Source organism: Macrotis lagotis, chromosome 5 (assembly GCF_037893015.1).
Source record: "Macrotis lagotis isolate mMagLag1 chromosome 5, bilby.v1.9.chrom.fasta, whole genome shotgun sequence".
Taxonomy (NCBI): domain Eukaryota; kingdom Metazoa; phylum Chordata; class Mammalia; order Peramelemorphia; family Peramelidae; genus Macrotis; species Macrotis lagotis.
This window is the reverse complement of record NC_133662.1, coordinates 257,845,650-257,869,521: the sequence shown is the minus strand read 5'-3', so window position 1 is coordinate 257,869,521 and position 23,872 is coordinate 257,845,650. Positions and strand designations below refer to the sequence as shown.

General features: G+C 42.7%; 1 protein-coding gene across 4 annotated transcripts in view; it reads left to right on the top strand.

Annotated features, from left to right (window-relative positions):
* The window catches only part of YEATS2 (YEATS domain containing 2), a 100,872-nt gene that overhangs the window by 8,196 nt on the left and 68,804 nt on the right, over positions 1-23,872 (top strand). For 3 of the 4 annotated variants that reach the window (XM_074189494.1, XM_074189492.1, XM_074189495.1), the window contains exons 2-7: positions 11,935-12,056; positions 13,087-13,184; positions 13,288-13,380; positions 14,847-15,095; positions 16,739-16,854; positions 20,237-20,398. In XM_074189494.1, the coding sequence (XP_074045595.1) occupies positions 11,957-12,056; positions 13,087-13,184; positions 13,288-13,380; positions 14,847-15,095; positions 16,739-16,854; positions 20,237-20,398 (818 nt within the window). In that variant the 5' untranslated portion in view covers positions 11,935-11,956. The remainder of the gene's footprint in view (positions 1-11,934; positions 12,057-13,086; positions 13,185-13,287; positions 13,381-14,846; positions 15,096-16,738; positions 16,855-20,236; positions 20,399-23,872) is intronic. The other variant, XM_074189493.1, reaches the window with a different exon arrangement.

Below are 23,872 nucleotides of genomic sequence, written 5' to 3'. Positions count from 1 at the left end.
GTCCACTCTACCAAGTACCAAGCAGTACAAGAACAATCTGAGAGGAGCCAGGCAAGGGAAGAAGCTGTGAGCGACCCTGGACCATTCACTTGTCTCTGCCTTGAATGCTCATGGGTAAGAGATAAACAATGCTGAGTTTGAGGAACTCTTGTTTGTCTGGAATAAGCTGAAAGGGGAATAATAAAAAATAAACCCATGGGCAGCTAGGTGGCGTAGTGGATAAAGCACTGGCCTTGGAGTCAGGAGTACCTGGGTTCAAATCCTGTCTCAGACACTTAATAATGACCTGGCTGTGTGGCCTTGGGCAAGCCACTTAACCCCATTTGCCTTGCAAAAAAATAAATAAACCCAGAAAGCTAGGTAAGATCCAAGTAATGGAGGCCCTGGAGCTATTTTAGTCCACAGCCAAAGAGGAACAGTGAAGATTTCTGAGTGGACTTTAGGAGGATTATGTTGGCAGCTCTGTGGAGAGGAGAGGCTCCAGATCTGGAGGCCAGTTAGGAGTGAGGGGCAGGTGTCTAGGTTATGAGGATCTGGACCAGGGTTGTGACCATGGGGATGGAGAAAAGGATGAATGGTGTGGACAACTGATTGGATTTTTGGCATGGGGGGGGTCAGTGAGGAAAGGGAAGAGACATGGATAATACAAAGGCTATGTGCTTGAGTGGTGTGCTCTTAATAGAAATAAGGGATTTTCTGGAGTAGAGAGGCACATTGAAAGGGAGAGGTGAACCCTGAATTTGAAATGCCTTCAGACATTCAGGAAGAGTGTCCAAGAGGCTGAGATTCAGGAGAAAGACTTTGGCTTAATAGATAGTTTAGGGAATCCTCTATGGAAATGATAACTTCCAGCTGGGAGCAGAGGAGAGATGATGGAGAGAGAACAGCCCAAGCTCGAGACCTGGAAGGACCCCCGTTCCAAGAGGCCTGGGTCTGGAAAATTATCTGGTGCATGAGATCCAGAATAGAATCGTTGTGGGGGGGAGGAAAGTGGAGAGGATCCTGAGTGGCCCTGAAAGGAAGGGAGAAGAATGTTGAAGGAGGGAGAGGTGGACCAAGCAAAGGCCTTTGGATCTGATCCGGTGGGTCAGCGATGGTGGAACCTTAGAGACAGCAAAGTCAGCCCAGGAGGAACCTGGTTGTTAGGTGAGAAGAGGCTGGGGGGCCTGCAGGAAGTGGAACAGGTGAGAGGAAGCAGAGAAAGAACTCATTATATTGAAAATCTAAGCTGAGAGGCTATTGTTGAGGTAGATCCATCAAGTGTAAAAACTACTGACCCAGGTTGGAAAACCATTTTTTTATATGGCTACTTCTAATGGCACGTTGATGATGAAGAAGGGCTGATGTCTTTGGCAGGTGCCACCGATGTGGTTCCAGTGACTGGAGTTGAGACCAGATCACAGAATGGCCAGAGAAGACTTGACTGCAGGCTGTTCTAAGAAGGGCCGGACAGGGCTCCCTGTGTCTCCAGGAGTTATTTCCCACTTTGGTGGCAGCAATGACTTGGGGAATATGCTGCTCGGGGCCAGAATTTTTCCCAGTTGCTTTTTAATCATCATGTTTTGCCTAGTGTAACTTTTTTTTTCAAATCTAATACAAGTGATTTTTTTGTTTGTTTGTTTGCAAGGCAGTGTGATTAAGTGGCTTGCCCAAGGCCACACAGCTAGGTCATTATTAAGTGTCTGAGGCTGGATTTGAACTCGGGTCCTCCTGACTCCAGGGCCGGTGCTCTATCCATTGCACCACCTAGCCACCCCTCATAAGTGATTTTATATACTTCATTCTAGACAGTTAATGTTGCTTGACCAATATTAGGAGTCTTTAAAAAGCAAAGAATTTCCCCTAAATGAGTCCCCCCCCCCCCCAAATAAAACAGCCTCTATAGAATTCTGAGCCTTGGCAGTTCGCTTCTGTTACCGATCATGCCTCCAGTTTCTAAGGACTTGCCAGTGATTGTTTACAGTAACTATCTTTGGGCCTAAGGGAGCCTTAGGCAACAGCAGCAAAATGACTTGATCATCTTGCCCAGCCCTGAGCCACTTGTGCCTCTTGGTTTTGTCTGTTCTCTTTCCATAGACAGGTCCAGGGCCCTTTCCTCCCCCAGGGGTCTCAAGCTTCTCTTCAGTTCATTTCCTCTTCCATTAGATTCTGCCGTGTCCATGCTGTCCTCCCCTTAGGATCCCATGGAATCTCCTCTGTTTGACCCCCAGGTGCCTTCCCATCCTGGCCCCTTCTCATCATGTGAAGTGGTTTGGGGAAGGTGACAAGCAGGTGGACATCTCCTTTGTGCCCAGACGCTCTGCATTGCTTTTCAAATCCCTTTGATGCCCTACCATCACCCTCTAAGGTGGGCACATAACTAAGAAGTGTTTGATGGTCCCTTCCTCCATCTAGAAGATGTTATCCTTGCTTTAAGAATGAAGAGACCCCCTCCCCCCAGATTTACTGTTACTTCCCATCAGGAAGTTGCCCATCATGGTTTTCTTGTACAAAAGACTGGATAGACAGTGCAGACAGTTCTTGCTTTAGGTAAATTTACATTATACAAATTTGACTTTACTCAAAGAATCCTGAAAGAAATCCACATTCCAAAAAGTGCCTGTTAACTTTACTGTTCTCTCTCTCTGCTCTCACCTCTCAGATCAGTATTTCTCAGCCTTCCATGTCCCCACCAAAATTAAAAAGAAATCCAAAAAATCCTCTCGGGGAAAGCAGAAGAGTCTTGCTGCAAATCCTTGTAGTCACTTCTTGGTTCCTGGACCCCATGTGACCTTGAGCCATGGGTCTGGACCCCTCTCCTGCTTCCTTCTCTCCCTTCCCCATCTCCTTCAACAAATTGAGAGTATGTAAAAACCACTTTACAACAGAGCAATCCTCTAAAGAGAGAACTGTCCACAGACAGGTAAGTGCATCTCGAGTCCTTTGTATCCATTAGTGACTGACTGACCCCTTTCACCCTGAAGTCTACAAGGGGGAACAGCCTCACTCAAGAATGTGGGAGAAGACAAGAGCTTGGGCCAGGTACCCAAAGGCCAAAAAGAGCTTAGGGAGGATTCTCCCAGCCATGCAGAGATGTGGTCTTTCAAGGACTGAGTGACCTAACACTTTTCCATCTTCTGAATGGGGGGCTTGTAGGACATTCAAGATGCCAGAGACACACACAGACACAGATTACAGTCTTGCAGAAGAATGAGGTGCGCCCATCAGCTGTCACACATATCAGCCCATTGTTGAGCATTTATTAAGCCCCACTTTTATGTGTCAGTCACCGTACTAAGCCCTGGGAATATAGAGAAAGGGAAAGACTGTGGGGCAGCTAGGTGGCACAGTGGATAGAGCATCAGCCCTGCAGGAGGACCTGAGTTCAAATCCGGCCTCAGACATATAATAATTACCTAGCTGTGTGACCTTGGACAACTCACTTAATCCCACTGCCTTGCAGACCCCCCTGGGTCTCCAAAAGAAAGAAAGAAAAGGAAAGACTGTCCTTGTTCTCCAGGAGCCCCCACCTGGTGGGAGAAAACATGAAGATAACTTCATATATAAAGCACAATCCTTACAGGATAAACTGGGAATAATCAAGAGAAAGTAGATGTTAGTACTGAGGAGACTGAGTATAAGACCACCAGGAGCTGGAGCCTGAAAGAAACCAAGGAAGTCGGGAGCCAGTAACGTGTCCGGAATCCGGAGACGCTGGGTGTTTTGTACGAAGAGCTGCACAAGCCACTGGATGGTGGAGTGAGGTGGTGCTGTGCCTGCCAGAGTACAGCAAGGGGCAGGATGAACTCACTGCTCAAACCACCTGGTCAAGAAAGACTCTCATGTCATCTAATTGTGTCCCCCATGGAAAGCCAGGCACCTTTTCAGGAGCCACCACAATGTAGTAAAGAATAGCAACAAATATTTATGAGAGGGCAGCTAGGTGGTGCAGTGGATACAGCACCAGCCCTGGAGTCAGGTGGACCTGTGTTCAAATCCTGCCTCAGACACAATAATTACTTAGCTGTGTGGCCTTGGGCAAATCACATAACCCTATTTCCTTGCAATGAGCCAGGTACTATGCTGAACACTTAATGAGTAATATTTCGTTTGATCTTTAGAATTGTTCTGGGAGGTGGACACTGCTATTATCCCCATTTACAGATGATTTGCCCAAGGTCACACAGCTAGGAAGTGTCTAGACTAGATTCGAACCCAGGTCTTCCTGACTTCAGGACTAGCACTCTATCCAATGCACCATCTAACTGCTGTACTATATTATGTTTCAGAATCTTTTTATTAGACTGAACATATCTCTGGCGATATTAATAGAAAGTGTGTCAAAAACTTTAGAACCGATTGTGCAGCATGGGAGACATTGGCACAGGACTGCCCAGCATGGTGTGCCCTCATCAGTGAGGGGCCTGTTCTCTATGAGGAAGGCAGAATGGAAGCAGCTCCAAACATGACATATAAGTTTAGCGTACCCACCCAGGTGTCTGTCTGGACTATTTGTGCCCAATTTGTGGCAGAGCACCCCAAGCTCATATTGGTCTGATCAGCCACAGTAGAACACTGTCATTTGTCTCAAACAAAATGATGTTGTTTGGTCTTCTTTGACAATGAAGGACGAGAACTATTTCTTATGAAATATTTCACATTTTCTTCTATTTTTTCCAGTCTTTTTTTAATTGACATTTATTTTTCCAATTGTGTGTTATGAAAATTTTTCAACCTTCAGCCATTTGCTGTTACAGTATAGTTTTCTTCCACCCTCCCTTCCCACCCTCCTCCCCTCAGTGACAAGCAGCCTAGTAAATATTGTACATGTAAATTTGTGTTTAGTGTGTTTACATATTATTCATTTTGTGTATGAGGAATTAGGACTAAGGGAAAAGAAGGGAAACTATGGGATAGGAAGAAAAAACATAAAGAGAAATTTTTAGAAAGTGAACGTAGTATTCATTCAGGGTTTTTGTTTTCTGTTTGGATATGGATGGCATTGTCCATAACAGGTCTCCAAGGGATGTCCTAGCTCTCTGAACTACTGAGAGCATCTGTACCCATCATAGATTTTTCAGTCTTTTCACTTTGTTTTATTTTTCTTGATGTTTTGTGAAGTCATTAGCATCTACTTGGCCAGTTCTGGGTTTTTTTGTTGTTGTTGTTGTTGTTGTATTCTTTTTTCAGTTCTGGTTTTTAAGGAGTAATTTATCTTCAGTGGGTTCACATATCCAGTTGAGTGCCATTGATTTTAAGGAGAGGTTTTCTTCTGTATTTTCATACCTCTTACCAAGCTGTTTTCGTAGCTTTCTTGCATTGCTCTCATTTATTTTCCCAATTTACCATTATTACTTGATTTTTTAAATAATACTTTTACTTTAAAAAAAATTCTTTAACTTTTCTAGGAATTCTTGTTGGCCTTGTTTCTAATTTACATTTGTCTACAACAATTTGCTTGTAAATACTTTCAGGTCATTGTCTTCTGTGATTGCTGAGCTTCCCTGTCACCATAGTAGCTTTTTATGGTGGTTGTTCTCTCTCTCTCTCCCAGCCTTCTTAACTTCAGATGTATTGTTAGTGTTTGGGAGTGGAGAAAGGGAAGGGTGAAATATCTGGCCTGAGATTTTTGTCTTATGTCATTGCTGTTTTTGCGACCCAGGGTGGACGTCTGTATGTTTTTAGTACTTCTAAAGTTTTGTGATACACTTTGTGATCCAATGGGAAGTCTGTTATTGCCCCTCCTGCCCTGTAAAATCTTACTTGGTTTGTGTCTCTGGGCTTATGGGTGCTTAGCTTTGTGTAGCTTGCCCCTGGTTAGCTTTCGGGAGGTTGGTCTGGCCCACAGTTGCTGGCTCCCCAGTTACCCCACTGAAGACTTAGATGCTGAGCTAAGGCTAGAACTTCGACTCCCTCCCCCTTCCATTCTTGGTTAATTTGGAAAAGAGAAGACTAGGGGTGGGAATTGAGAGGGTCTTCCCATATTGGTTTCTCCTTGACCCCAGCTCAGTGAGGAACACAGGCTTTATGTAAGGAAAATTTCCTAACAATTTGAACTCTTCCACAGTGAAAAGATTTACCTCAGGAAGCCAGGATTGCCCATTCTTCATTTTATATTTTTTGAAAGTTTGCTCCCTCCCAACCTTTTGAAGATCATATTCCAGACTTGTCGATCCTTTAATGTTGAAATTGCTAAGTCTTACCTATTCCAGACTGTGGCTCCTTGATATTTGATTAGTTTTCCTCTGACTGCTTGCAGTATTTTCTCCTTGAGCTGATAATTCTGGAATTTAGCTAAATATTTCCTGGGAGTTTTTATTTTGGAATCTCTTTCAGGAGGTGATCAGTTGATTCTTTCAAGGATTATTTTATCCTCTTGTTCTAGGATATTAGGGCAGTTTTCCTTGATAATTTACTGATATTGTCCAGGCTCTTTTTTATTGATCATGTCTCTCAGGTAGTCAGTTAGTCCAATAATTCTTGGATCTGTTTTTCCTATGAGGTTCTTTTCATTTTGTTTTTAAAATTTAAATAATTTATTTTTCTGACTACATGCTGCAGTGGTTTTCAGTGATCGTTTCTTGTGCAAGGCCATTTTTTCTTCCCCTTTCTCCTGATAGAAAGCAATCTAATATAGATTCTGCATGTTTAACTATCCTAAACATAGATCCATTTTTTTTAGGTTTTTGCAAAACAAATGGGGTTAAGTGGCTTGTCCAAGGCCACACAACTAGGTAATTATTAAGTGTCTGAGACCGGATTTGAACCCAGGTACTCCTGACTCCAGGGCCAGTGCTTTATCCACTGCGCCACCTAGCTGCCCCAATAGATCCATTTTTAATTATATTGTGAGAGAAGAATCAAATCTAGACTGAAGAAAAGAACATTGATGGGGGAAATGACAATGCATAAGACAAATTTTTTTAAAAACTGAAGCTAGTTAGCTTTGGTCTGCATTTATCCTTCACAGTTCCTTCTCTAGATATGGATTATTGTGTTGCTGAAATGATCCAGTCCATCATGCTGACCATCACCCCATGTTGCTCTTGGTGTGGACAGCATCCTCCTGGTTCTGCTCACTTCACTCTGTATCAATTATGGCAGTCTTTCCAGGCTATTCTGAATCCCTATCCTTCATGATTTCTTATAGAACAACAGTGTTCCATCACCTACATGTACCACAATTTGTTCAGCCATTCCCAAATTGATGGGTGTCCCCCCTCAATTTCCAATTCTTTATCACTCCAAAAAGAGCTGCTCCGAATATTTTTGCACAGGTAGGTTTTTTATCCTTTTTTTCATGATCTCTTTGAGACACAGACTACCTAGTTGTGGTATTGCCAGATCAAAGTTATATTGCCCTTTGAGCATAATTCCCAATGCTTTCAAAAAAAGGTTGGATCAATTCACCACTCCACCAGCAATACATTAGTATTACTTTAAATTTTCTTCTATTTTTCCAATCTTTTGATTTTGTTGGATGGATTCTTGAGGTCTTAGAGAGTCATTAGTTTCCACTTGCCCAATTCTGATTTTTTAAAAGAATAAATTTATATATTTATTTTTCCAACTACATGTAAAAAACAGTTTTGAACAGTCATTTTTTTTTGGTAAGGTTTTTGAGTTCTACATTTTTCTCCCTCCCCTTCCCTTTCCCCATTATTTTTCTCATTTAGCTTTTGTATCTCCTTTTCCATTTGGTCAGTTCTACTTTTAAGGGTGTTGTTTCTTCAGTCAGTTTTCAGTCAGTGCTTCCTTTTCCAAGCTATTGACACTTTTCAAAAATTCTCCCCCACCACCACCAATTTTTCTCCCCTCTTACTTGATTTTGAAAATCCTTTTGGAACTCTTCCAAGGGGATTTTTTTACACTTGAGACCAATTTATAATTCTCTGTGAGGCTTCCCATGTGGGCACTTTGCCACTGCTTTCCTCTTCTGGGATAGCATTTTGATCCTCCCTGGAGCTAGAGTAGCTTTCTATGGTTTGGGCTCTTTTTGTTTTTTTGCTCATTTTTGAAGTTGAACTCTGCTCTTGGAGCTCAGTCCCAAGCCTCTTGTGTTGGGGCGGGAGGACTGGTTGCTGGTTTTCTGCACTAGGGCTTCAGGCATTGAAGGCTTGCTTCCTGGGTCAGAGCAGTCTGGAGCCAGTCCGGCCTGGGGTGCCAGTGTCCTGCAGTATATGCCTTCCGTTGCTGATCTGTGACCTAGGAAAGAAGTGATGACAAATGAAATTGGAATAAGTTCTCTTTAAATCCTTTAATGCGGATCCATTGGTGGGCTAGTCTGGTTCCAGCAGCAATAATTGCAGCTCCAGTAGTCGATGTTAAAGTTGTGGTTAAGCTCGTAGTTAGATCTTGAGATCAAGCTGGCGTTCCACCTCGCCTCTGCCTGTCCCAGCCTCAGCCTCTTGGTGCTCCCTCGATGCCTTGAGCTAAATGTCGCACGGGGCCAAAATGTTTACTTTGAAAAAAATTAGTATTCAAAGCAGCCTGAGTCGGGATACCCCAGCTAAGAATAATGGAATAGGCCCCCCTCTATTTTGTTGGTTTTCAGAACTGGGGCTGTGATTCGGAGGGATGGCCGGTGGGGGAGGGGGGGCATTTGACTTGTGCCAGTAGAGATGAAATTCTTGGATAGGTGCAGGTTGGACACAGCAGAAGCATTCACCAAGAATGTTTTCATTTATCAAGGACTTTAGTCGGAGGATTGAAAATAATTAGATACTGTTGTAATTTCAACCATAAATGATACCAGATTGTCTCATTCTGTCACCATCTATCACATGCTTGTGCTTGCCCGCCTTTGATGGTGGCTGAGGTGCCTCACTGATATGGGAGGAAGAAAAAGCCAATTCAAAGACCCAGAGCAGCATCCAGACCATTAACAATGGTTCTGGAAGAGGCAAGTGAGAAGAATGTCTCTGCACAACATACCCCTCATTATAGCTAAAAGTATAATGTGCAAGTCATGCCACCATTAATTTGGGTGGTGTGGTTCTCTTCAAAATCAAAGGATAACTTATTATTTGCGACTAAGAGCCTCCCACTGACTTCCTAGAGTTGCCCCCCTATGCTGGACTGCGCTTCCTTTTTGCCCAAATGAGACCTTTTCTGAGGTCCCTCCAAGGTAATTTGAACTGAAAGGTTGTTCTACTTTGTCTTTTTGTGGACTCTGTGGCTCCAGAGTCTGTTTAGAGGCTTCGTTTAAAGTTATCTCAGAGGGAAACTAGAAAAAAAACGCAGGGAGCTTCCCCATTTCTCTCTGCCTTCTTGGCTTCTCTTCGGGGGGGGGGGCGTCTTCAGAGAACACTGGATGACCCTTTGTTAGCCACTTGGTACCTTCAGCTGAAGGCTCCTTCCCCAGGAAGGTATGCTGCGGCCTCTCCACTCTTCTTCCTAAAGCATTTCTGTCTGTGCCTATGTTAGTTGGTTTTGTGTGAATGTATCAGGCCCACCTTGTCTCCTTTGGGAGTGCAGAGTCCCTGGGGCAGGCTTCTCTCTCCCCCAGCATCCTCTACCTCCCCAGACAGAAAACTAGGGAAACTCGGGTTGGATTCATTGCATTCCATGGCCTTTTGTTTATAGGGCTACTCATTTAGTAGACAGATGCTCAGGACACAGGGTCCCTTCAGTTTTGCCTGAGGATTACAAAGTTGTCCATAATATCCTTTTTGTTAAGATGGCAAAATTCAAGGAGTGGACATCCTTGGTCTTAGAGACCCTGCTGTCCAGGTCTTTTCACCCACGGTTTACATCATAGACCCTTTTGACAGATCAGCAAAGCTGACCTTGTTCCAGATCAATGATGGAGGAAAAGGTGGGTGATCTAGATAGTGCAGGAGAGCTCAGAGAGAAGGCAGCATTCCTACCATGTTCTGGCCTCTGGCTCTGGCCACCCAGCTCCTGCCTTCAGCTCCTGTTCAGTTTTGAAGAATTGTTGTAACTTTTTATATTTCTATTTGTATATAATTTAATATTTTCTCTCCTACCATAGTTCCACAGAAATAGTTTTAAATGTATAAAATTCCTAAGATCACATAGGAAACCAATTATATAGAAATTATTCATTTTTTCACATTCTAATTGATATTTTATTTTTCCAATTCCATATTAGGAAAGTTTTTCAACCTTCATCCACTTGCATATTTCTAAGTTACACAATTTTCTTCCACTCTCCCTTCCCACTCCCCTCCCCTCAGTAGCAAACAGTCTAATAAAAGTTACATGTACATTTATGTTTAACATGTCTACAAATTAGTCATATTGTGTAGGAGGAATTAGGACTAAGGGAAAAGAAAGAAAACCATGAGATAGGAAGGAAAAACATCAGAGAAATTTTTAAAAAGTAAACATAAATCATTCAGATTCTGTACTTTGGTTTTTTCCCCCTCTGAGTGTGGATGGTATTGTCCTAGCTCTCTGAACTACTGAGAGGAGCTGCATCCATCGTAGTTGAGTAACATACAGTATTCTCTTGGTTCTGCTCCTCTCGCTCAGTATCCGATCCTGTAATTCATCCCATGCTTCTTTAGAGTCCGACCATTCATGGTTTCTTATATAATAATATTCCTTTGTACTCAGGTACCGTAACTTGTTCAACCATTCCCCAATGGATGGGCTTCCCCTTAATTTCCAATTCTTTGCCACTACAGAAGGGGCTGCTATGAATATTTTGAAACATGTGGGACTTTTCCCATTTTTTTTTTTTATGATTTCTTCTGGATATAGACCTAGAACAGGAATTGCTGGGTTAAAGGGTATGATCAATTTTCTTGCTCTTTGAGCATAGTTTCAGATTGCGCACCGGAATGGTTGGATCAGTTCACAACTCCACCAACAGTGCATCAACGTCCCAATCCTCCCACAACCTCATTTAAAAAAAATCTTTTGTCATCTTAGCCAATCTGATAGGTGTGAGGTGGTACCCCAAAGTTGTTTTAATTTGAATTTCTCTGATTAATAATGATTTGGAGCATTTTCCCATATGATTATGTATATCTTTAATTTCTTCATTTGAAAACTGCCTGTTCATATCCTTTGACCATTTATCAATTGGGGAATGACTTGTAACCTTATCAGTTTGATTCAATTCTCTATATATTTTAGAAATGAGACCTTTATCAGAAACCAGTTTTATAGAAATTGTTATCAAAATATTGGTAAAATTAATTTTATAGAATCAAGGTTAAACACCATTGATTTCTTCATCTTACTGATGAGGAAACTTGAGCCCCAAGAGGAGAAGGGATTTACTTGTTCATTATCACACAACTAGTTAGTGATAGACCTGGGCTCCGGATTCCTGTTGCTCTGTTTTAAAAACTCAGATTTCATTGATATCTTTTGTTGTTCCATGGCCTCGAGCTTTTCCTGTATCTGTTTCTGCTTCTGCATTTTTCCTGTTCCCCAGGGCTTAAAAGGATCCTTCCACTTTCAGCTCTGGGAGGCACTTAATACCGGACTTGCTTCAGTGTTTAGTGAAAAGCAGAGGGATTTTAGAAACACTCTCAAGGTGCCCCGGGATGCTTGCCCTCCACCCCCCCACTTCTGTTCTCTCCTTCTCCCCTTTCCTTCCTTCCTTTCCCCCAGCATTCCCCAGTTGTTGAGAAGAGCTCAGAAGAGACTCCAGCTGCTCCTCAAGTCTGATCTCATGAAAGATGGCTCCAGTTCCTGTTGATTCTGGGCCTTCTTGACCTATTTGGAGGCTGCTTTTCCTTGGCGGCTCTGAGTGCTAACTGAAAAAGCACCTGCTGGAGCCTTTGCCCCCTAGGAAGAGAAGAGACTGCTGTGGGTGTGGGGAGTGCCCTGGAAAGCCTGGCACTTACTGGAGACCCTTGTGGAGGGAAAGATCAATGGCAATTGTTGGGATCCTTGTGAAAGCCGGCTGGGCCTGTTTTGGAGGCCTCCTCTCAGGAATATTCTAAAGAGCAGTGTTTTCCTTCTCTCTCTGCATAGCTCAGAGCTGCTGCAGATCGTCATGTCTGGAATCAAACGAACACTCAAAGAAAATGACCCCGACTATGAGGACATTGCTGTGGCACCCCCAAACAAACGGCATCAAGCCTTGGAGGATTCAGGTAGAGCTCTCGGGGTCACTGAAGCTTCTCTGTCTAGTAGGAATTTCCACTGTCGTCCTCCCCTGATTAGAATTGGGTTTGGGGAGAGCTGCCCTGGACACCTCCCTAGAAGGAACTGGCCAGGGAATGCTTTGAGCTGGGTGTAATCGAAGAGGTCCATCTAGCCCTTGTTCTGCAGGGGAGGACATTGAGGCCCCCGGGCTAAGTGACAGTCAACATGATGGGGTGATGTGGGCAAGTAGGGTACAGGTGTGAGGAGTTGGGCCAGAGACTAAATCCGACAGGCCAGTGGAAACTTGGGCATCAGGGTAGCTGGTCTGCGCCTCAGGTAATTTTGGTCTTTCTCTTTCCCTTCCCTGATTTTTACTGAAGGAGGATTACCTTGTGCAAGGTTACACAGATAATTGAGAACAGCTGACTTAGAGTAGCGATCTGAACCAGAGTTTTGCATCATCCCAGCTTGCATGGTATCTGAAATGGTATTGCAAAATGTGCTGGCAGTATAGGAGTGGCCCCAGGGATGAGAGAAAGGTCATGGTGAGAGTGACCTCTTGTTGCTTTTGAAAGAGATCACTGACCAGGTGAACACCAGGCCTGTTGTCATTAATTATGACCTTGAGGTACAGGGGATGGTGCCATCCCTGGTGCTGCCTTAAATAAACTGAAGTTTTTAAATCTATATATTTAGAAGGAGAGAAAGGATTCTAAAATCACTCAGATTAATAAAATTATTGAACTGACAGAATGCTCACTATCTTTTAAATACAGGTTAAAAGCAATCCTACTTGCATTTTTAAAAAGAATATTTTGTGTGAAAGGAAAATCTGTCCAAGGTTGTTAGTCTGGACTGTGTGTCTTCCCCTGTCTGTCTCCAGTGGACTTCCCTTCTTGCCATCTTAGCCTTTTCTTCAGGTGATGGCCAAGAACCATTTTCTGCAGAGCTGCCTTCTTAACACTTTCTGAATTGGATTCAGGGAGTCTGAGAAACCCGAATTGTTTACGTGTTGTTCTGGTTTTGTTCTGGGGACAGCTCGAGATGCTGCGGTGCAGAAGATTGAAACGATCATTAAGGAGCAGTTTGCTGTGGAAATGAAAAACAAGGAGCATGAGATTGAAGTCATAGATCAGGTATAAAGCACAACGGCTTGTCACTGGGGTGGACTGGAAGCTTCATTGTCATATATTCCTGTTGCTCCTTTGAAAGAGATTAACATTTTACATTTATTTTTAGCGACTGATTGAGGCCCGGAGAATGATGGATAAACTTCGTGCTTGCATTGTGGCAAACTACTATGCTTCTGCTGGTCTTTTCAAAGCTTCTGAGGTAAACTCCCTTCCCCCACCCCACCCTACCTGGCCTTCCGGAAGTGCTTGGATTGCATGGTCACACTCCCTTGACCTGAGTGGAGCTCTGTCTTTCTCGCATCCCACGGTCAGCAAGGACTGATTGAGCCCTTACTTCTTGCCAGGCCACGGACCAAGTGCTGGGGAGACGCAGGAAAAGCTTCACTCAGTCTCCTTTCATTTCTTCATTCAACAGCTACTTGTCCTGTGCCTCATCTATGTAAATTGTCCTATGGAGACACAAAGTTAAGAACAGCCCTCTTTGAGAAGATTGTTTCTACAGAGGCCTCTTTTCACTTTAATCTTCTGACTTCATATAGTGTTTGTGCATTTGTACTTCATCCTGGTCTAGATGCCATCCTTTAAACGAAGGGGAGACTTACGCATCTAAAATGATCAGCTTCTCCCCTCCAGTTTCCTCTGGCAGGGGGCAGTCAACATGATGGAGTGATGTGGGGAAGTAGGGTACAGGTGTGAATAGTTGGGCCAGAGACGAAATCTGTCCTTTTCATTTCCCTCCTGGAAAACCTTAGTGGGATGTAAGAACAGTTTGCATCTAAAACAAATCTTTGCTTGATGGAGCTTAGACTGCTAGGGAATGACAATTTTGGTTTGGACAGCCTGGCCCTTTGGTAATTCTTAAGTTTATTTTTGACAAAAAAGCAGATAGAACAAGAATCTCTGGCTCCCACTTAGAGTTCTGGAAATTTTTATTTTGTGAAATAATTACACTCCCCTCATTTCTTTTTTTTTTTTTTTAACACTATTTATGGAGATTTTATTTTTATGGGTTTGTTGCCAAGGAAACAGGATTATGCTGAGAGAGAAGTGTTCCATCTAGATTGTCATTTTGATTATCTCGATGTCCTCACATTTGTATTGAGGAAAACCCCTGCCAGTATAAGAGTGGCCCCAGGGATGAGAGAAAGGTCATGGTGAGAGCGACCTATTGTTGTTTTTGAAAGAGATTATTGACCAGGGGAACACCAGGCCTGTTGTCATTCATTATGACCTTGAGGTACAGGGGATGATGCCATCCATCCCAGGTGCTGCCTTAAATTGAAGATTTAAAAATCTAATCAAGTTTTCTGTACATTGAGAGTATAATTTGATGCACAAATGGCTGGGAAGAATGCCTAACTTTCTGGCTTAAAGTCTCTTGGCTCCAGCTGACAACATGAAGGACAAGCCAGTAGTTAGAAATTTGTAAACAAAGATTTTGATGTATCTGTTGAACTCAAAATTGCAAGGATACATTCTGTTATTATTAATATTCCTATTTCCTCTCTCAGATTTTATTAAAATGGGTTAAAATTGTTCTTGTGTGTGTACTTTTTGCCAGTGCTACTGTTAGAAGATGTTAAAATGTACTTATTTCCTTGAACCTAATTAAAAGTATGTGGGGTGTGTTTGTTTTTGTTTTTGTTTTTGCTTTTGCTTTTGCAGGGTTCAAAGACCTGTGACAACATGGTTTTTAACCATCCTGCCATCAAGAAATTTTTGGAATCTCCATCAAGGTCTTCATCACCTGCTAATCAGAGATCAGAAACCCCATCTCTTAACTATTCAGAAAGTGATTCTTTATCTCAACACAATGACTTCTTGTCTGATAAAGACAATAGCAGCACCCTGGACTTGGAGGAGAGATTGTCCAACAGTGTGGATCCTCAGAGGCCTGGCAGAAATACGGGGCGGGTAAGGTTAAGACTCAGGGGTAGATTGGTGGGGGGACAAAAGAGTAGGGAACAGTGGATAAACTTGGCAGGCCTTTCCATGTTCCAGATTTCTAGGAATCAAATTATGCAAGATGTTGTTTCTTTTATTAGAGTTAGGCATTTTAGTTATTTAGAAGTACATAGAGTCCTCAATCTAAAGAAGGAAAGCCCTTCTGATCCAAAGACCTGAGCCTCGTGATGGTGCTTACTGGAGCCCAGGAGTGTGGGACTAGGACACGTGTCTGATCTAGGCAGAGGTGCTGTCCAAGAAGACATGATCTGGCACATATGATGGACCACTGCTGAAACCTTGCCCTTGTGCCAGCTTCAGCTGGCACTTGAGTGAAGTCGTATTAGGGATTTGTGAGGGCTGATTTTCTCAAAATAATTGAAAAAGACCCTTTTTGGTCATTATTCCCTTCCCTGCTCTAGATAGTTTGCAAAGTTGATTTTGTGTAAATGAACCCAGTGGATCCTCACAATCAGCTTGGGAGGTCAGGAGGGCGAGGTTTTATTTCTAGTTTGGTGACTTACCCAAGGTTGTTCATAAGTGTTCATAAATGGTAGTGATGTGATGGGAACCAGGCCTTTTGACTCCAATGTGCTTCCTGTTGTACCACTTGCCTCTATAAATAGTTTCTTTAAAAACAAATTAATTGTTGCCCTTTGCTTGTTATGATTTCTATGCTCTTGATCAGGCATTTTTTTTTCAAGATTTTTTTAAGGCAATGGGGGTTAAGTGGCTTGCCCAAGGCTGCACAGCTAGGTAATTATTAAGTGCCTGAGGTCAGATTTGAACTCAGGTACTCCCGACCCCAGGGCCGGTGCTCTGTCCATTGCGCCACCTAGCTGCCCCTTGATCAGGGATTCTTGATCTGAAATCCACAGACCCAAAAGAAATCCATGGATAGGTTTTAGGGGTCTATGGACTTAGATGGAGGAAAAAAATTGCATCTTGCTTCTCCCCCCAAGCTTTAATTTCATTTCATTGGAAACATTCTGAAAAGCGATTCCTAGATTTTACCTAACTTCCCCTTGGGGTTAACCCAAAAAAGGTTAAGAACCCCCTTTGAAGATTGAAATATTGTCAGTTCTCTTATTTGAGGAATAACATGACAATAGGTTTCAAATTTTCATGTATCTTAAGATTTCTTTTTAAAGAGTTTTGTAGAGAAATGAAACTAGAAGATCAAATAATCTTGATTAACTGACACATTTGGCCAGTGGGAAAGATCTCCTAGCAGGATAATGAGAGCAAGCAAATATTTTAAATTCAAAAAAAAGAAGACTGTTTTATCAAACCCAAGTATTCAGTGTATTTTTGGCTGCTCACTCATTTTAATGTGCTTTGCAATTCAGTTACTGAGCATTTTTCCAGATACAAGGTACTTGCTAGGCCCACTGTATACAAAGATTGATGCTAACTGTGCTACTTTAAAAAGAATTTTTTTTTGTTTGGAGAACAAAAGAATTTCTGTTCTAGTTAGTGGGAGAGTGTTTGCCCCCATACTCCCTTCTAGCTTGGAGAGCGAGGTTTTTGGAATGCACTATACAGATGTATTTCTTTACCCTTTCTGATGATGTTGGACGTCACTTAGTAGCTGCCGTTGTGAATTCTTTCAGGACTCTGGCAGTGGAGCTAGCTCCCGGAAAACAAACCAACAGAATTCTGATCTCACTTCAGAAGAAGTTTCAAGACTTTTTGTGAAGAAAACCATAGTAGTTGGCAATGTGTCAAAGTGAGTATGCTGCTGGATCCAGAAGCTTTTGTTTCCATCCCATTTTTAGACTTTGGTTTGCACTTCCTAAGGCTAGAGTAGAAATAATGCAGTCTGGATCCTAGAAGGATAGATTGGGAGAAACATTTTTATCAGTTGAAGTCCTCTTTATTTTACAAATGTGGAGACTGAAGTATAGAACCTGATTTATTCAAGCTTCCCAATTAGATAAGAACAAAATGGTGACTAGAATACTGCTCTCCTGACTCACAGGTGAAGACCTTAACTGAAAACATTTCTGTACAAGCCACAAGAAGCCTAGGGAATAACAAAGATTCCCCTCCTATCCATGAGGGACCAGTTGGCTGGATAGCCACAGGTTTCTCAACAATTTAAATACAGGATCAGGAACATCTTCCTATTTCCCTACACACTGTGTGTCTCCCCATGTTAACAACTCAGAGATTTTGTTTCAGAAATAATGAAAAATAAAAAGATGATCTGTCCCATTGAGATGTGAAGACGTGGGAGATGTGATGAGAAGAGTGATGTGCTTGCTCAAAAGATCAGTATTCTCTTATTGGCTAAGTGAATGATTGTAGACAAATCAGTCAAAACCCTCTGAACCTATTTCCTCATCTATTAAAATGGAACGAGTGTTTTTACTCTGGCTGAATTCCAAGGTTGCTGAGAAGAAAATGCTTTACTCTATAAATGGGGCAGGATGCCACGGATGATCATGGAATGGGTACTGGTTTGAGGATACACAGGAGAGTGGAAGGAGGGCTGGCTGTGTCTTTGATAGTCTGAATGGGAATCCTAGCTCTGCTGCCTGACAAGTCTCAAGACCTGCTGGACTTCAGTTTCCTCATCTGTAAAGGGAACTAATAAAACTGGGCAGTAACTATAGGTATTCTTCACCTTGTGATTCTATTATCTGTGGACTGGAGCCTTTGAGACATCCAATTCAGCCCCCTCCTGAGAGGTTCCTTGATTTCCCAGAGTCAGCACCACTATCTATTTGGACTTTGCTGAAAGACAGATTTCCAAATTGGGATTTCTACACTGACCTATCTCAGTCTAAACTTTGGCAAAAATTATAAGTAAGATCCAGCTATGCTAATCATGGTCCCACATCCGGTGGTCAGTCTGATCTTGAAGCTTCTATTCCCTGCTTGCATTGTACCCCTTTCTCATGTCTTCTCCCCTTGGAATCCCTGGAGTTCCTCAGAGCCTGCTCAGCAGATCTCTCTTGGACTTATACTATAGTCTTTGTATTTACTTCTCTGCCTCCCCCCAAAGGAGGTGTTTCTTTAGGACATGGACTGTTTTGCTGGAGTTTTTGTAACACCAGTGCATTCCCATCACAACCTTAGATGTTGCAGTCCTTCAGTAACTCTTTTTTTGAGTTTCATTAGATTTGTTAAAAAAGATTAAGAATCCGGCAACTAAAAATGTTAAAACAAAATAGGAATGTCCCTGTTTCATAGCTTGAACCCCTCAGATGTTAGGTATTTTTCATCTCTGGTCTTGTTTGGAGGACAGTGGATCAGACAAGATGCTCTGATATGCTTTAGACACTTCTTTCTTCACAGAACTTTTAAAAAACCCAGCTTAGTGACTTTGTATTTTGTTCATGAGAAGAGATGCTAATTTCTGGCACTATAAGGAATAGGCAAGTGAATACTTGATGAAATTCTCCCATGTTACTTCCTCATATTATTGTCATTACTCCAGATTCCATCTCTTCATAATGACTGTCTTGGTGAGATGATACTGCCCAGCCTGTTCAGCTAGTCTCTTCTTTAATGCATGTACTTGCTGTGACTCCATAGTGTGTGGGCCTAAATTTGGCTGGACTTTGGCCTCTGCTGCCCAGTCTGCCCCCTTGGGTAGATAAGGCCCAGGAGTATTTGGGGCAGCTCAGTGTGGAGCTCAGGTTTCCACCCTTAGAACGTGGGAGAAAGCATGTTTCTAGAACTGGTTGATTTCATGCTGTCCTGGGATTGTGCCCCCATTTCTGCCAAGTTCAGTGGGTTAGATAAGGTCACGTTTATAAAGGCTGAATTTGGAGTCTGGGGATCTTGGTTCAGATTCCACTTCTACCGTTTCTCTGTGGTCATGATCAAGGCCCCTAACCCTCAACGTCTTTATCTGTAGAAGGAGGGGAGGATGGATTTGATGGTATCCAAGATTCCTTTCTGATTTAAAGAAAAGTAAAGTGAAGTAAAAGATGACTGAGTTTCTTTAATTATGTGATTCAAAGAGGACTTTGTGTATTTGGGAAGCTCTTTCATGGGCCAGTACTGTTGACCTGGATGTCCAAGGAAGGGGCTGAATCCGGTTGATGGAGAGAACTCCAAACAGCCCCAGACAGAGTCTTCTCCAGTGACCTGAGGGAAATGAACTAAGGTGACCTTGCTGATGTGCCTTCTAGCTTTCAACTTGGGATCTGTGAAGTACCTCTTATCACCTGTATCACAGCTGATATTATACCTTAGCTCTTCTTAGGACTTGGATCTGGGCTGACGAGGCTCAAGAAGTAGCTCTCCCTTCTAATGGGCAGACAGTACGTCAGTCATGGGGCACTGGATTGGAGAAAGCCATCTAGATAGAAAGAGATTAGTGTCTTGGGGCATAAGGAAAGGCTTCTTTCAGAGGTAGCATTCCATTTGAGTCTTGTAAGAAGCCAGCTAGCCTGAGCCATGGCTGGAGCTTATGGAGGAGGACCAGCAGGGTTGTGGAATGGTAGAACGTGGTGGAGAAAGAAGTCTAAGAAAACCAAGTGAAAGGAAAAGTATGAAGACCAGACTGAAAAGCATTAAGTGCCAAGCAGCAGCCTGGACAGTTTGATCCTGGAGATGGTTTATTAGCAGAGTTTATTAAAAGTGGGGAGGGTGCACCTGGTTAGAATTAAGACTTTTAAGGAAAGTTCTTTTGATTTTCATTTGGAGGATGGATCAGTGCAAGGCATGACCCTAGGCAGGGTGATGAGTATTAGTCCACCTGGGGTCTTGAGCAAAGATGGTAGCTCTGTCCTTGGAGAGAAGAGGCTATGGAGTTAGAAAAAACAAGATTGGATAGCTGATTGAATATGTGGGCTGGGTGAAGCTGAGAAAAGAAGGGTAGCAACTGAGAGGGTGAACCAATTTATTCTATTTTTGTTTTTTATTTACTAAAAATACGTGCTGGCAATTTTTTCCCCTTAAATGTAACCTTTTTTCTGTTGACATCAAACTTTTCTCTGGAAAGAAGAAATTGAATGAATTTTGTTGTGTTTATTCTACTGTTGCAACTTTGAAAATTTTCGAACCACAGATTTTGCTCAAAACAGCTGAAAGTCATTTTGAGTGTGTTTTCTGAAACAACATAACAATGAATTCAATTTTGTTTTTCTCACCAGGTACATTCCCCCTGATAAGAGAGAAGAAAATGACCAGTCAACTCACAAATGGATGGTATATGTCCGAGGCTCCCGGAGAGAGCCCAGCATCAATCACTTTGTGAAGAAAGTTTGGTTCTTTCTCCATCCCAGTTATAAACCAAATGACCTCGTGGAAGTTCGGTAAGCACACTTAGGATGTTCATACAATAAACATTTATTAAGAATTTATGGTGGGCCAGGCCCTGGAGATATATATGAGAAAAAGAGAAGACCCAAAGGAAGCTGGGGCGGCAGGGGGGGGGGGGGGAGCAAGAGAATGATATGGAAACCAAGAAGAGCCCCTGGTGGCAGATGGAAGGTATCTTGTTATATATACTATATAAAGTATAAAATATATTAGGTATTAAGATTTCATAAGATTACAGAAGTAGAGGGAGATTTAAAACTCTTCTAACTCAACTACTTTTTACAGATGAAGAAACTGAAGCAGAAAAAGCTAGGGAATTTACCCATATTTGCAGTTTGTTAATGGTAGAGTGGGCCTAGAAGCTGGTGCCTGTTCTTGAAGTCTTTCTACTCTTATCATAATATCTTGAATTGGAAGAGAAATGTGGGAACCATAGTGTGTTATTCTGTAAGCGATTCCCTGGGATCTAGCTCTTGGCTAGATGAATGGCTTCAGTTCCCTATTTTTGCCAAACACTTTAGTAGAAGTGGCAGAGCTGTAACTTGGGCACTGTGATGTGGACTTACAGGGACCAGTATCTTGGGGGAGATGGGGTGAGGGGGTGGCTTTCTCCCTGGGGCAGTTCCCAGACCTGATATTCCCTTGCTCCTATAACTGACTATGTGCTGCACCCCAGGGCTGTGTGTTGGTGACTGTGAGCAGGGCCTGTAGGCTGATGTCACCTCACCTATTTGCTTACCTTTTTTGCAGGCTTCTGTAAAGAAAGCTTGAGTGGTTCCTAAGCTGTTAGTGCTAGAATTCTCACAAAACTGGTTTTGGTGATTGAAAAAGACAATTTGATTTTAGAAGAGAACTTTAAATGTTGGTTCTTTTTGTGTTAAGAAGTGGTCTGGCTCCATGTCTGAGATAACAACTGTTAAGCAGATGCTCTCTCCTATCTAGTCTGTGCTAAAAAAAAAAATGATTTGTGAAAATGGGAAAAAAATAATAGGAAGCAGTAACTGGATCAGCATTTTTCTGAATTTCCAGGGGTTGTAAAGTTTGTCTGTATTTCAGAATGTTAAGTTTGCATATTCTCAGTCAAAATAAGTTAACTCTTATTAGATCTTTTCAAAAAAAATGAAATGATATATATTTGTAATGGTTTTTATTTTTAACTTCTCCATGGGTGGGGGGGAGAAGGGAGAAGGAAAGTATTTGGAACTGAAAAAAAATTGAAATAAAGCTAAAAAAAATTGAAAATCCTAAAAAATTTTTTAAAAAAAATGAAATGAGGGACAGCTAGGTGGCACAGTGGATAGAGCACTGACCTTGGAGTCAGGAGTACCTGAGTTCAGATCTGGCCTCAGACTCTCAATAATTAGTTGTATGACCTTGGGCAAGTCACTTAACCTCACCACCTTGTAAAAAAACAAAAAATATGGAAATGGAAATTTTGGAAAGATAGTGCTGTGGCAAGTAAAACTTTGGTAACTAATAGTTTTAAGCTCTGTTTTAATTTAAAATATTTTATTTTATTTAGATTTTTCAAGGCAATGGGGTTAAGTGGCTTGCCCAAGGCCACACAGCTAGGTAATTATTAAGTGTCTGAGGTTGGATTTGAACCCAGGTACTCCTGACTCCAAGGCCGGTGCTCTATTCACTGCACCACCTAGCCACCCCTGTTTTAATTTAAAATAAACCACTGAAGTGGAAAGTTAGGTAAAGGAGAGAAGAAAGAAAATCAAGAAAACTAGAAGCATGTAGAGTAGCAGAGGCTTCCTCTAGGGCCTTGTTTCTGCTTCTGTTTTTTGGATCTCATATAATCAGGGGCTTTTAGGTTTTTGGTCATTTGACAGTTGTCAGTATCTTTTTCATCTGTTTTCTTTGTTTAAAAACATGATTCTGAGAAGGGGTCCCTAGACTTTGCCAGTCCACTGCCAGAGCAGTCCAGGTCCCAGAGTGGGTTTAGAAGCCTTGCTGTTGGGGAAGAGCATTGTTGACCCACTAAGCTCAGAATAGGAAAGGTAGCAAGAGAGGAAGAGAAGGTGAAGGCAGAAGCTAGACCTGAGTCTAAGGCTGAGCTGTCTTGAGGAATGCCAGTCACTCATCGTGGATTCCTGTGGCCAATGGGCACTGACTGCTCCAGCATCAGGTCTGCCTGAAGTCGATAGGACTTGCCAGACTCTAGCCCTCCCTCCAGAAGAATAGCTGTAGGAATCCTGGCTGGCAGTCACCTTGTTCTGAGGAGCACTTGGGCTTCGTTTTTTTCTGCTAACTGCAGTGATACCCACACCACTGGTGGACCTCACAGCCAAACACATGCACTCACATACTTCTCAGACAGTGGTGCTCATTTTTTCTCATACTTTCTCTATTTAATCTAATCCCCTTTTCTTTGGGGGGGGGGGTGTTGCAAGGTTAATGGGGTTAAGTGGCTTGCCCAAGGTCACACAGCTAGGTAATTATTAAATGTCTGAGGCTAGATTTGAACTCAGGTGCTCCTGACTCCAGGGCCAGTGCTCTATCTCCTGTGCCACTTAGCTGCTCCCATCCCCTTTTCTTGATGTATAACTTGGAATCACTCTCCCGAGCTCTGACAGTATGTGATGGAGTCTGACTAATAGGTGCTTTTGGCAGCTGTAAGAAAAGTTAACATTGATCCTGTGCTGGCTCAGAAGCACAAAACAGACAGAGGCCATGGGTTTTCCTTTCAGGTCTTTTCTCACTTGACAGAACTACCAGGTACCCCCTCTATAGCATTTTTGTTTGATGGTTTCTGATGAAACCCCTTCCTAAATCCATGCCTTTTCCCTCTTTCTTGTTGGTGCCATAATATACCAGGGTACATTGGCATTCTGGACTGATCTGGAGAACCTCTCAGATTGAGGCTACTTTCTTTAGCCTCAGTGAAGAACCAGTGAAACTGGGCTGGGACAGTTGGGGAGGGGGGAGGTGGTGATCTGCTCATGAGCCACTAACAGATCTCTGCTCTGGTTCTATTTGGCCCCTTGTCAGAGAATCTTCCTGAGAGGGAACTAATATGCTCACCTGAGCCTTTGTAGGCTGACACTAAAGTTCTCCTTAGGAGGCTCTTGAGTTTAGCCATTTGGCAAATCTTAGGCTTCTTTGTAAATAGTAAATCCTCTAGAGGACTTGGCCCCTTCTCTTCCCCCACCAGCCAATTGGCAAGGTTATTCTGAACTGAGCTTGCTTTGCTGGCCCTCTCCAGACTCTGAGGCATCAATTAGCTTTGCCTCACTGACCAGACCTTGCCCTGGCAGAAGCTCCGAGGCTAGGGGAAGGAAGCCCTGGGCCTGGGATCCAGACTAAGTGGTCCGGATCACCTTTGCCTGAAGTCAAAGGGGAATTTTGTCCTTGACCTTCTCAGCTCACAGAGATGCTGTGAGGATTGGTTTGGACCTGTGATTCTCTCAGCAAGAGGAATAGCTGGTGTGACACTGTCTTACACCTGTGCACATCAGTGA